The 12,459-nt window shown below is 40.1% G+C and overlaps 1 protein-coding gene and 1 pseudogene across 4 annotated transcripts in view; one reads left to right on the forward strand and one right to left on the reverse strand.

The window, feature by feature from the left end:
• Positions 1–12,459, forward strand: part of LOC121278348 (sterile alpha motif domain-containing protein 12-like) — a 68,552-nt gene that overhangs the window by 6,846 nt on the left and 49,247 nt on the right. For all 4 annotated transcript variants that reach the window (XR_005943119.1, XM_041188665.1, XM_041188664.1 and 1 more), the window contains exon 3: positions 2,478–2,670. Coding sequence is in view for 3 of the 4 variants with exons in the window: in XM_041188665.1 (XP_041044599.1) it covers positions 2,478–2,670 (193 nt within the window). In the remaining variant the exon portion in view is untranslated. The remainder of the gene's footprint in view (positions 1–2,477; positions 2,671–12,459) is intronic.
• On the reverse strand, positions 2,872–3,096 carry LOC121278502 (annotated as a pseudogene).

Raw genomic sequence — 12,459 nt, forward strand, 5'->3', positions numbered from 1 at the left:
AAACTGCCGCTTTGCGCCTCCCTCCTCAACCGTCCCACTCACCTCCTCTCTCACTTGCCGACACTCCTGGCAGGGATGGTCGGCGAGCAGGAGAGACGGTGAGTATGAAGGTCGGGCAGGGAGGCGGCAAACAAAAGGGTCGGGGAGAGGGGGTGAGCTGGAGACTTTGGGGGGTGGGGAGCAAGGAGTAGAAGAGTCAGCAAGCTGGAGGTGGAAAGTGGTGAGCAGAAGGGAAAGAATTAATACTGTAAGTTATTCAGAGTTATTAAGTTATTTAGGGGGCCTTGTGGTGCAATGGTAGTGTCTCAGGGCCAGAAGCTCCAGGTTCATGTTGCACTCCAGGATTTGCTGGTGTGTTCATAATGAGACCAAAATCCTTCCAAATGCCTGAGGGCAGTTGGTAAGAACAGAGGAGTTCTGCAGAAGGCAATGGCAAGCCACTGCAGTACTTTGCCAAGCATAATCATAGATCAATCCAATGGAAGACCATAGCTGTCCACACCATGGGCATGGCACCAGGAGTTAGTCAGAGGATTTTTGGGCCAGTAATATTCAAGGCAGCCATTAGGTTTTTAAATATAAAAATTACAGGTCAGGAACATAATCCACCCTTATTACATAATTTTCTTATAGGAAAGTGCTTTTCTTTTAGCACACTTCCATTTAGCCCACTTTTTTTTAGGAGCACATTAGGCGTGCTAAATGAGGGATGCGGTACTCTCCCAGAATAATGTTTCTAATGTCAGCGAGACCATGTGGGGTACTTCTGCGGAGTGATCCCAAATCCTATAGGAATGGTGAATTGTAAATCCATTCAACCTGAGCTTCTCTCAGCAATTTCTCAGCAGTTTGTTACGTTCTATAATAGACAAAGTTATAAACTATAGAACAAATTGACTCATTGATTTCCTGGCCAATGATTTGTGTGGGGTGCAAGATATGTTTAAAAAAAAGGAGTAAGTAAGAAGTTAAAAATTGTAGCTTGGTTTTAAATGAAGTTCACATATAGATGTTCTTTTTATCCATTTTGAAAATGGTTGCAGATGGAATTCCAATTTTTTTATCCATGACAATTAATTCACTTCAACACATTGATCTTTAAAATTTTCAAACAAATTTGTGACTTTTCCTGTCATCTTCATTAGGTTGTTTTTAAATATAGAAATAGTGGATCTATTAGTGCATTAAGTTGAGTATCTGTATACATCGTGTACTGTACAACTTTACTAAAAAGCATTGACTTTGGAGTTCATGGTATTTTTCTCTTCCATTCTTTTCACTTCCCGATGTCAGCTTTGCTTTATACACCTTCCCTAGCCAGAATCCTCTGAGGCTTCTGCCTTTGGCAATCTATTATCAGCCAATGTGCATGACAAAGTTGCTCAGGGTGACTGTTCCTCCTCTTTTTGAGGAAATATTTTGCTTTTGCTGAGCATCAGCTACACTAGAGATTCGAAGCTCATGTTCTGCCATTTATGAAATAACGTTTTGAAGCAGCCTCACTGTCATCCTCTGAAAATAAAGCCAAATCCTTCTAAGTTATTTATCTCTATCATAAAATGTGAACTTGGGAAAACTAATTTTGAATCGCTTTATTTGACCTGAATGATGATTTTTAAACGAAATACCAATTTGCTTTTCAGATTCACAATAGTGAGGTATTGCTCACTGTCTCTATTGCAGTGTACCTTGACACACAATATTGTTCTCATGTCAACTCTTATACTGTGACAAAAACATTTCACCTTGATTAAACTGATGAAATGGCTCTCAAGGAACCAATCCGATACTGAGTTGAGGGAATTTATGCTGCCCTCGTTCTCTGGCATTGATCACCACAATATTCTTAGCAGAGTCAAGTCACTTTTTAATTTTGATATTTGGAAATGAACAAGGAGCTACTTATTTCAGAGGCTTATTTTTAAAAATACCATCATGGCATGTGATATGAATTGAAAAATGGCAATATTTGTAATGCAATTTGTAATTCAGTATTCATTAGCTTGAGGTTTTACTATTTACGTATTAAACATTGAACATTATGAATTCTTGATTTAAAATATTTTTCTAAACATAATCAACAAGGTAAAAGCTTGTCAATATTCAGAACTACTGAGCTGGTGCTAATTAACTTAATTACTGATCCTCGTCCAATCTAATTCAGTACTTCTTTAAATATTAACCATGACAATATTTGTTTCTGTACAGTAAAGCCAGATTTTGATAAATTGTATTATATATATATTTAAAATCCTTGCCATTTGTGTGACTTTATATTTTTATGACAATTTTGGGGAGAGGTTACGTTGTTCTAAATATTCAAATATTTAGAATATGCATCAGCCAACATAACAAAGTTACACATTTTCAGAAATTGTTGTTCAGCCAAAATAGTTACTTAATTGCTTCAGTAGTTAATTCTTTAACTTGATGTGGGATGCAGTAGGTATTTTCTAACATTTATTTCAATCTGACAGACTTTACCTGTTAGTAACTCTGGGAATCAGCTTGAACTTGAAGAATGTAAGATTCGAGTAGTGCAAAACAGATCAATGCAAAATAAGCCTGTTGCCTTGTGGACAGAGGATGAAGTGTGCAAGTGGATTAGAAGCCAATATCCAAGTCAAAGCTCCATTTTTGTAGAAGCAATATCTGAACATGCAATCTCAGGTAAGAGTTTAGAATAAGCCAATCAGAAGTGACCTTTTTTTTCTCGCACAGACCCATTTTGTGAGTGACTATAGCAAAAGTTTTGCTTTGATTTAAGATTTTCTCTATTTCACCCCTGCCATCCCTCAAGTTTCTAGACATCATACCGTGAAGGGAGTTGTGAATGTGAAAACATAAGGTTTGAAATTTAAGGCCTCACCTTGGATCTTGTCATATCATAGTGCTATGTCAACCTGTAACCAGCACAAGCGTTTTGTGTTTAATACAGAGCAATGATCAGATTCACTTACTTTAATCTTTTTTATTACTCTTTCATGGGATGTGGGCATCATTGACAGGGCCAGCATTTGTTGCCCGTCCCTAATCCTCTGCAACTGATAAGGACAGATGCTACACTTGATCTTAGCCAAAAGGCCGAGAAGATTTGACTTACTTAACAAATAAAATAATTTCTCCTGCATACACTTGATCCTGGCCACAGCTTTCTCTTGGAGCTTCCTGTTGGTAGACCTGACTGTCGTTACCTCCTTTTGCTTTTTCAAAATATTCCTCTATTCACAAACAGAAAAGAGCTAGAGACTTCCCAAACAAAAACAAAAATGGCTGGAAAAACTCAGCAGGTCTGGCAGCATCTGCAGAGAGGAGTACAGTTAACGTTTCGAGTCCGTACGACTCTTCAACAGAACTAAGGAAAGACAACTTAAAAGCAAGGCTCTGTTCACAAACCAAATTTGAAGCTAGCCTTGTTATTGATTGGTAACATGATCTTGAAATACTTTCAGTGACTACAAGAGGGGCAAAGTATCAATTGGGATATAACTTGTATCATAATCTTTCTTAGCTGCATTGTGCTTGAAGATTACTTTGAAATTGCAAAAACTTGTAAATGCAGGGAACAAGTTATTGTCTTTGTGCCATTATTTGTCTCACTTGTGCGTGAATTGTTAATGCTGGCAAATTTGTAAATAATTTAGTTCAGTGCTTATTAAGCCAGTCAAAGCTAGCACAAGCGATATGTCATGTGCTCGTGCCTCTTTTTTTTTGGCTGCTGAGAAAATGCATTAAATATATTTTCTCTCTGAATTAAAATAATCTATTTGATCATTGGTGTTCCTGGCTCAATTATCACATTTTAGGGATGATGATGTGCTTCAACTTGTGGAGTACAGTCTATATCACTATACAGCCCGTGCTTAGAATGGGCAACAACCTATAGTGCGCAGTTGATAATAACCAATTTCTCATCATCTGGTGTGTAGGTTTTTTTTTGGTGAGCTCAGTTGCTCAATAAGCTGTTTATACCTTGTTAAATTGTGATTACTCTAATCTTCTGTACTTACCATTTAAAAAGCTCTGAAAAGCAAACTTTTTGCTCTTCTGGCTCAGAATATAAAGACATACATCTTGTACCTTGTTGAACTCCTTTGAAAGGTATCGGTTAATTCCTAAAGAAAGGCCCTGATGCAGCTTTATTTTTTGACAGTAGGTGTTCATGCTGTTTCCACCAATAGTCAATTGGCTTTTCCTCCAAAATCAATCTTCAAAAGTTTTAAAGAATCCAAGATTTATGGAAATGGCGAAAAATTACAAACTGGAGGGACCATCCATAATCACAGCAGTTAAAATAGCATTTTGATATTTAGCGCTTGACTGTCAGATAAGTAAGGGACAATTTATTTCCACTTCCATTCATTTGAGAGAAAGTTGACCCTTTAGCAGCTTTGGGATTAGATTTGCAGTTTGGATCAAACAAAACTAAATTCTGAAATATAAGCTGTTTTGTTCCTAATGGTGTAGTAATGTCGGGACTGCTTTTAAATTTAGATTGGTGCTTTGTTGTTTAATGCAGAAGCCTGTTTAATGGCAATCAATTACCATGTGATTGCACAGGAAGTTAATTATTATAAAATGTTTAGAAACTCCCTGGAGGCTGATTTTTTTATTAATGTTTAATGTTAAGATGAAATCAGCGTTGGGTAGCTTTCATACTTTCATAATAATTGAAAATAATGAGTCACAAAAGGAAGTGGTGGTTGAAATTTCTGATAATCCAGTACATATTTGTAATCAGCTATATGGCCTGACAAATTGAGTAAGTGCTGTTTTGGTATGCAGATGGGAGTTGAAAGAAGATCATCAGCCAAAGAACAACATGATGCTTGTCTCATGGTTCCAGAAGACTGTGCTTCAGAATGCTGGAGGCAGCTGTGACTGTCAATATCCACAGAGCTGTGATGAAGATTGTTAGTTTCTCGCTAGCATTATTAGCAGATTAACTGAAGTGTTAAGCTGTTTAACCAATTATCCTAACCTCATATGCAACTTTAGCAGTTTGTTGCGCACCTTGGTGATAATCTGCATGGTAGCATAGTAATTGCCTTGACATGTGGATGGCACATTGACCTATGAATCACAGGCTAGTATTTTGAAATAGTTCTCATGGCATTTATGATTTGTACAAAGATAGCTCTGTAGAACATCCTGCTATTGCTTCATAAACATTCACCTGTTTGGTAGGATCGTCAAAGGCAAGATGTTGGTCCCCTTATCTTTGGGCCTATGGTGTCCTTCTCTGCAAAACATTTTTGTCATAATCTCAGGTCTTTCAATTCTCCTGCAAAATGGCAATTTGTCTGGCTGTGACTAGGATTATTTGTGGAAAAAACCAAATGTGGAAATACAACAATATTTTCAATAATTTTTAGACTTTTTAAGATACTTGTAGAAGACCAAGTTATTCAAGCACAATGAACAATTATAATTTTAGGGCATTGCATGTTTGATTTGCAAGGCTTTACTGCTTATTTCCACTTCAGCATTCCCTACCTCTCTCCCAGCCATCATTAAAGCTCTCATCTCATTAGTCATCTTATTCTTCATTACTAGCATGAGCCTCCTTCGATTTTCCCTGCCCAAAATTCCAACACATCTCGAGTTCTGTGCTGGCATCTGTGCTGTACTAAGTCCCTGTCCTCACTGACCTCTTTTCATCCTCCATTCCACAATACATCCATTTCAGAATCTGCACATTCAGAATTCCCTCCAATGCCTCACTTCATCAGACTATTGCAACCTTCCATATACCAACTTGCACCCTCTGCTTTTCTGACTTATGAACTGTATATTTCCCCTCCCTTTGCACTTTCATTCCATCATCAGTGCCAGAGCCTACAGCCGTGGCAAACCTGCACTCTAGTATTCTTTTTTTCTAAATCCTTCTGTCTTAACTTCATTTTTATCTCCAGGATGCTTCCCAAATCACCACAACTTTTCAGTCATCTTTCCTAACGCTTCTCTCCAAGTCCTGCTTGGTGTACCCTCCCTCCCTCTTGAGGCATATGTCTACCTTTAAAAGTAGACCTTTTTAATTGTTTTGAATATAATTATAGGTAGAAGGAAAGTAAAATGATGGGGGAGTGATATTCCATTGAAAAGTTACAAGTACTGCTTATGACTAAATTTAATCGACCACATCTTCAAATATTCAGGTTGTAGTCAAATACTTTAATAGTCCTTACCAGTGAGGCTGCAAATGGATCAAAATATGTGGTGTACTTTGTTGTCTTTATTTGTAATAGTGCCTGTAATTGTTCGCAGCCATGGGGCAGAATTTTTGGTTTGGCAGGCAGCTGCAATCGGGAACAGACCACCAACCACGCTTGTTCCCTAATCATGATTATGTGCTGCCTGACCGATTAACGGCTAGCCAGCGTGAAAAGGTGCGCTGAAAACCTCAGCGCTGCCAGGGTCGGGGTGGGAAGAGGGTGAACGCTGAAGTCAGCGTGGGCACGAGGGAGCGTGCAAGGAAAGCTCCCTGAAGGGCAGAGAGCTGCCCTCAGGGAGCTGATGAACTTAAAATCAATAAAGACGGAATTTAAAATCCAGAAAAAAATATCCACGCATCAGAATGAGTCACCTGTGCGTGGACGTTATAAAAATTCGGTGCATAGATTTAAAAAAAATTTAATATCAGAAACCTCATCCCGTAGAAACATAGAAACTAGGAGCAGGGGTAGGCCATTCGGCCCTTCGAGCCTGCTCTGCCATTCATTATGATCATGGCTGATCATCCAACTCAATAGCTTGCTCCCACTTTCTCCCCTTACCCTTTGATCCCTTTCACCCCAAGAGCTACATCTAACTCCTTCTTGAAAACATATAATGTTTTGGCCTCAACTACTTTCTGTGGTAGCGAATTCCACAGGCTCACCACTCTCTGGGTGAAGAAATTTCTCCTCATCTCAGTCCTAAATGGTTTACCCCATATCCTCAGACTGTGACCCCTGGTTCTGGACTCCCCCACCATCAGGAACATCCTTCCTGCATCTACCCTGTCTAGTCCTGTTTGAATTTTACAGGTTTCTATGAGATCCCCCCTCATTCTTCTGAACTCCAGTGAATATAATCCTAACCGACTCAATCTCTCCTCATATGTCTGTCCTGCCATCCCAGGAATCAGTCTGGCAAACCTTCGCTACACTCCCTCTATAGCAAGTACATCCTTCCTCAGATAAGGAGACCAAAACTGCACACAATATTCCAGGTGTGGTCTCACCAAGGCCCTGTATAATTGCAGCAAGACATCCTTGGTCCTGTACTCGAATCCTCTCGCTATGAAGGCCAACATACCATTTGCCTTCTTTACCAACTGCTGCACCTGCATGCTTACCTTCAGCGACTGGTATACGAGGACACCCAGGTCTTTTTGCACATTCCCCTCTCTCAATTTATAGCCATTCAGATAATAATCGATAACCTCACATTTATCCACTAAGATAAAAGCAAAATACTGCGGATGCTGGAAATCTAGAACAAAAATAAAAATACCTGGAAAAACTCAGCAGGTCTGACATCATCTGCGGAGAGGAACACAGTTAATGTTTCGAGTCCGAATGACTCTTCAACAGAACTAAGGAAAAATAGGAAAGAGGTGAAATATAAGCTGGTTTAAGGGATGGGGTGGGACAGGTAGAGCTGGAAAGAGGGCCAGTGATAGGTGGGGATAACCAGAAGGTGTCACAGACAAAAGGACAGAGAGGTGTTGATGGTGGTGATATTATCTAAGAAATATGCTAATGGAAACTTTAAGGGTAGAAAGCAGGATGAGCAAGGTACAGATAGCCCTAGTGGGAATGGGGTGGGGGGGGGGATTGAAATAGGCTAAATGATAGAGATAAAACAATGGATGGAAATACATTTAAAAATAATGGAAATAGGTGATGGAAATACATTTAAAAATTAGCCCCATTAGCACATTTCTTAGCTAATATCACCACAGTCAACATCTCTTTGCCCTTTTGTCTATGACATCTTTTGGCTATCTCCACCTATCACTGGTCCTCTATCCAGCTCTACCTGTCTCACCCCCCCTTAAACCAGCTTATATTTCACCTCTTTTCTATTTTTACTTAGTTCTGTTGAAGAGTCATACAGACTCGAAACGTTAACAGTGTTCCTCTCCGCAGATGCTGTCAGACCTGCTGAGTTTTTCCAGGTATTTTTGTTTTTGTTTCTCATTTATCCACATTATACTGCATCTGCCATGCATTTGCCCACTCACTCAGCTTGTCCAAATCACACTGAAGCATCCCTGCATCCTCCTCACAGCTCACCCTCCCATCCAGCTTTGTGTCATCTGCAAATTTGGAGATATTGTATTTAGTTCCCTCATCTAAATCATTAAAATATATATATTGTGAATAGCTGGGGTCCCAGCACTGATCCCTGCGGTACCCCACTAGTCACTGCCTGCCATTCGGAAAAAGACCCGTTTATTCCTACTCTTTGTTTCCTGTCTCCCAACCAGTTTTCTATCCATCTCAATACACTACCTTCAATCCCATGCGCTTTAATTTTACACACTAAACTCTCGTGTGGTACTTTGTTGAAAGCCTTCTGAAAGTCCAAATAAACCAAATCCACTGGCTCCCCCTCATCAATTCTACTTGTTACATCCTCGAAAAATTCTAGTAGATTTGTCAAGCATGATTTCCCTTTCGTAAATCCATGCTGACTCTGCCCGATTCTGTCACTGTTTTCCACGTGCTCAGCTATTAAATCTTTTATAATGGACTCTAGAATTTTCCCCACTACCGATGTTCGGCTGACTGGTCTATAATTCCGTGTTTTCTCTCTACCTCCCTTTTTAAATAGTGGGGTTACATTAGCTATCTTCCGATCTGTAGGAACTGCTCCAGAGTCTACAGAATCTCGGAAGATGATCACCAATGCATCCACTATTTCTAGGGCCACTTCCTTAAGTACTCTGGGATATAGATTGTCAGGCCCTGGGGATTTATTGGCCTTCAATCCCATCAATTTCTCCAACACCATTTCCCTACTAATACTGATGTCTTTCAGTTCCTCCCTTTCACTAAACCCTGTCCTCCCCAACATTTGTGTCTTCCTTTCTGAAGACAGAACCAAAGTATGTATTTAGTTGGTCAGCCATTTCTTTGTTCCCCGTTATAAATTCCACTGTTTATGACTGTAAGGGACCTACATTTAGCTTCACCAATCTTTTTCTCTTCACATACCTATAGAAACTTTTACAGTCAGTTTTTCTGTTCCCCGCAAGCTTACTCATACTCTATTTTCCCTTTCTTAATTAACCCCTTGGTCCTCCTTTGTTGAACTCTAAACTGCTCCCAATCCTCAGGTCTGTTGTTTTTTTCTGGCCAATTTGTATGCCTCTTCCTTGGATCTAATACTATCTCTAATTTCCCTTGTAAGCCATGGTTTGACCACCTTTCCTATTTTACTTTTGTGCCAGTCAGGGATAAACAATTGTTGCAGTTCAGCCGTGTGCTCTTTGAATGTTTGCCATTGCCTATCCACCGTCATCCCTTTAAGTAACGTTTCCCAATCCATCATAGCCAACTCACTCCTCATACCATCGTAGTTTCCTTTATTAAGATCCAGGACCCTAGTCTCAGAATCAGCTGCATCACTCTCCATCTTGATGAAGAATTCTATCATATTATGGTTGCTCATCCCCAAGGGGCCTCGCACAACTAGATTGCCAATTATTCCTTTCTCATTACACAATACCCAAACTAGGATGTCCTGTTCTCTAATGATAAAAACAGAAAACTGCGGATGCTGGAAATCCAAAACAAAAACAGAATTATCTGGAAAAACTCAGCAAGTCTGGCAGCATCGGCAGAGAAGAAAAGAGTTGACATTTCGAGTCCTCATGACCCTTCAATAGAACTGTTGAAGAATCAGTTCTGTTGAAGGGTCATGAGGACTCGAAACGTCAACTCTTTTCTTCTCTGCCGATGCTGCCAGACCTGCTGAGTTTTTCCAGGTAATTCTGTTTTTGTTTTGGCCTGTTGTCTAGTTGGTTCCTCAAGGTATTGGTCCAGAAGAACTCCTGTATACACTCCAGGAATTCCTCCTCTACGGTATTGTTACTAATTTGATTTGCCCAATCTATATGCAGATTAAAGTCACCCATAATTACAGATGTTCCTTTATTGCATTCGTCTCTAATTTCCTGTTTAATGCCATTCCCAACACCACCATTACAGTTTGGGGGTCTATATACAACCCCCATTAATGTTTTTTACCCCTTAGTCTCAGCCCCACCCATACAGATTCCACATCATCAGAGCTAATATCTTTCCTCACTATTGCGTTAATTTCCTCTTTAACCAGCAATGCAACTCCACCGCCTTTTCCTTTTTTTCCCCCCTCCTCTGACTCCTTGCATAGGTTCCCACCGCCCCCCCCCCGCCCCTGACGTTTTAGTTTAAACCCTCCCCAACCACAAACCTGCCCCCGGATGACGTTTCCTGAAAAATACAAAGGCCGCCTGACTGATTCGCTCGCCCGCCCACCAACTGTAAGGTTGAACGGGCAGCGAAAAATCCCTGTTAACCCATACTTTAGTGACCTTTATAGGCCTCTTAATTGTCGGTGGGAGCGCTGCCGAATCTCTGCCCGCCTACCGAAATGTTGTGCGAGTGCGCGATGATGTCAGATGCTCGCCTGACATCATCGCGCGTTATTTTGCGCTCGAGCATGTCAGGCCCAGCATGCAGAGTGGAAAGTTCAGCCCATGATGTATGAGTTATAGATGAACTCAGCTGTAGAGCCTTAGCTGGGGGTAATATTTTAGTAAAGTTTTGAATCAACAGAAAAACAAATCAGTTCAAAATCCAGACTATTCTGACTTTTCAAATGCTTAAAACTAATTTTTTAAGTTTTGCATTTCAGTTCTGTTCTAGTATGGGGTATGCCTAACAGTGCAAAACATTTTTAGAGAGAGCTTATTGTAGGCTCAACAGAGTTACATCATTCAGCAATGATATGATCTTTGCCTAACATTAAATTACTGAATGTGTAATTTTTCATTGTCACAACTGACCCCACAGTGACAAAGAATGAGCTAGTTAATCTTCCTAAACTTTCGGTTTCTTCTGGAACATTCTGTGAAACGGGTAAACTAAAAGCAGAGTATTTCCCATATGGCAGCAAGTTGGTTCTTTTCACAGAGATAAAAACAAAAAAACTGCGGATGCTGGAAATCCAAAACAGAAACAGAAATACCCGGAAAAACTGAGCAGGTCTGGCAGCATCGGCGAAATGTCAACTTTGCTCTTCTCCGCCGATGCTGCCAGACCTGCTGAGTTTTTCCAGGTATTTCTGTTTTTGGTTTGGTTCTTTTCACAATGGATGTCTATTAAAATACTGTTTTTGAAATGACCAGGAATGCTCCAAGTGCCATTGATGAAGCAAGCATAGAAATCTCACTGTAAACCAGCGTACATCAGTTTGTCACAGCAGGAGTATTTGAGCAAGAACTTTATTTTTGTTCAATCCTCAACCCAAGGACTTGAAATCTGCCTGTGCAAAAAAAAATTACTTTTAATCCGATCACTTTCATTGCTTTTGCTTTGACACAATTCTGCTTTGATGACACTAGGTGGCACTAGAGTACAAACAGTGATGATTTGTGAGTCTGTGTTTTGTTAAATGCGTTTTTACTCCTATAGGAGACACCTACAGTCAGTTCCTGCCAAGGGACAATTTATAAATAAATGTAGGTAATAGAGTGTACCTGGTGAATATGGAATATACTCTTGGAATGTCTGATATTTGGACTAAGCCGTGGTAGCATTTTGGCCACTTGCACTAATGTTAGTTTTAAAAGAAAAATTCCTTGCATTTGCTGGCATTGTATGTACTTCATCTATATTTATTTAACAAACCTCTAATACCACTCAGTTTGAAACATTGCAGTCCTTCTCTTTCACCAATGCTAAGAATTCTGGCATGAATTTGTCAACAACAACATAACTTATTGTAGGTTCTAGGCTTTTGCCTGACAGTTGCAAGTGAAACTTTGAGTTTATCAAGTGATTATTGAGAATATTGGTTTGCACAACAACACACACCAGGTCTGCCTGTGCTCTTCGTTCAGGGAATGGTTGGAAATTGCTTACCCATTGCCAGGACATGCCCTGTAGCAGTTGCCTGTATTGGATGGGCCTGAATTCTTTTGGTGCATTTATTCAGATTGCTTGAGCTGACCATGATGACTGATTTTTTTTCAAAAAGTTAGAAGTGCATATAATGCTGGTGTTTCCAAGATCCTGACCTCTGGCGTTTTCACCATGGCCCAGAATACCTGTTCCCCAGGAAGTCATTCCCTGAGGTATCCCAGAAGATGAGCTGGGGGTGGGGGGCGGCGGATTCACAAGGTTGCACAGGAATTGTCCAGGAAGTTTAAGCTCCCAGTGGGTAATTACCCTGCACTGGAAACCGTCAAACTGATTTAAATCA

The sequence above is a fragment of the Carcharodon carcharias genome, chromosome 5 (genome assembly GCF_017639515.1).
Source record: "Carcharodon carcharias isolate sCarCar2 chromosome 5, sCarCar2.pri, whole genome shotgun sequence".
NCBI classification, from domain to species: domain Eukaryota; kingdom Metazoa; phylum Chordata; class Chondrichthyes; order Lamniformes; family Lamnidae; genus Carcharodon; species Carcharodon carcharias.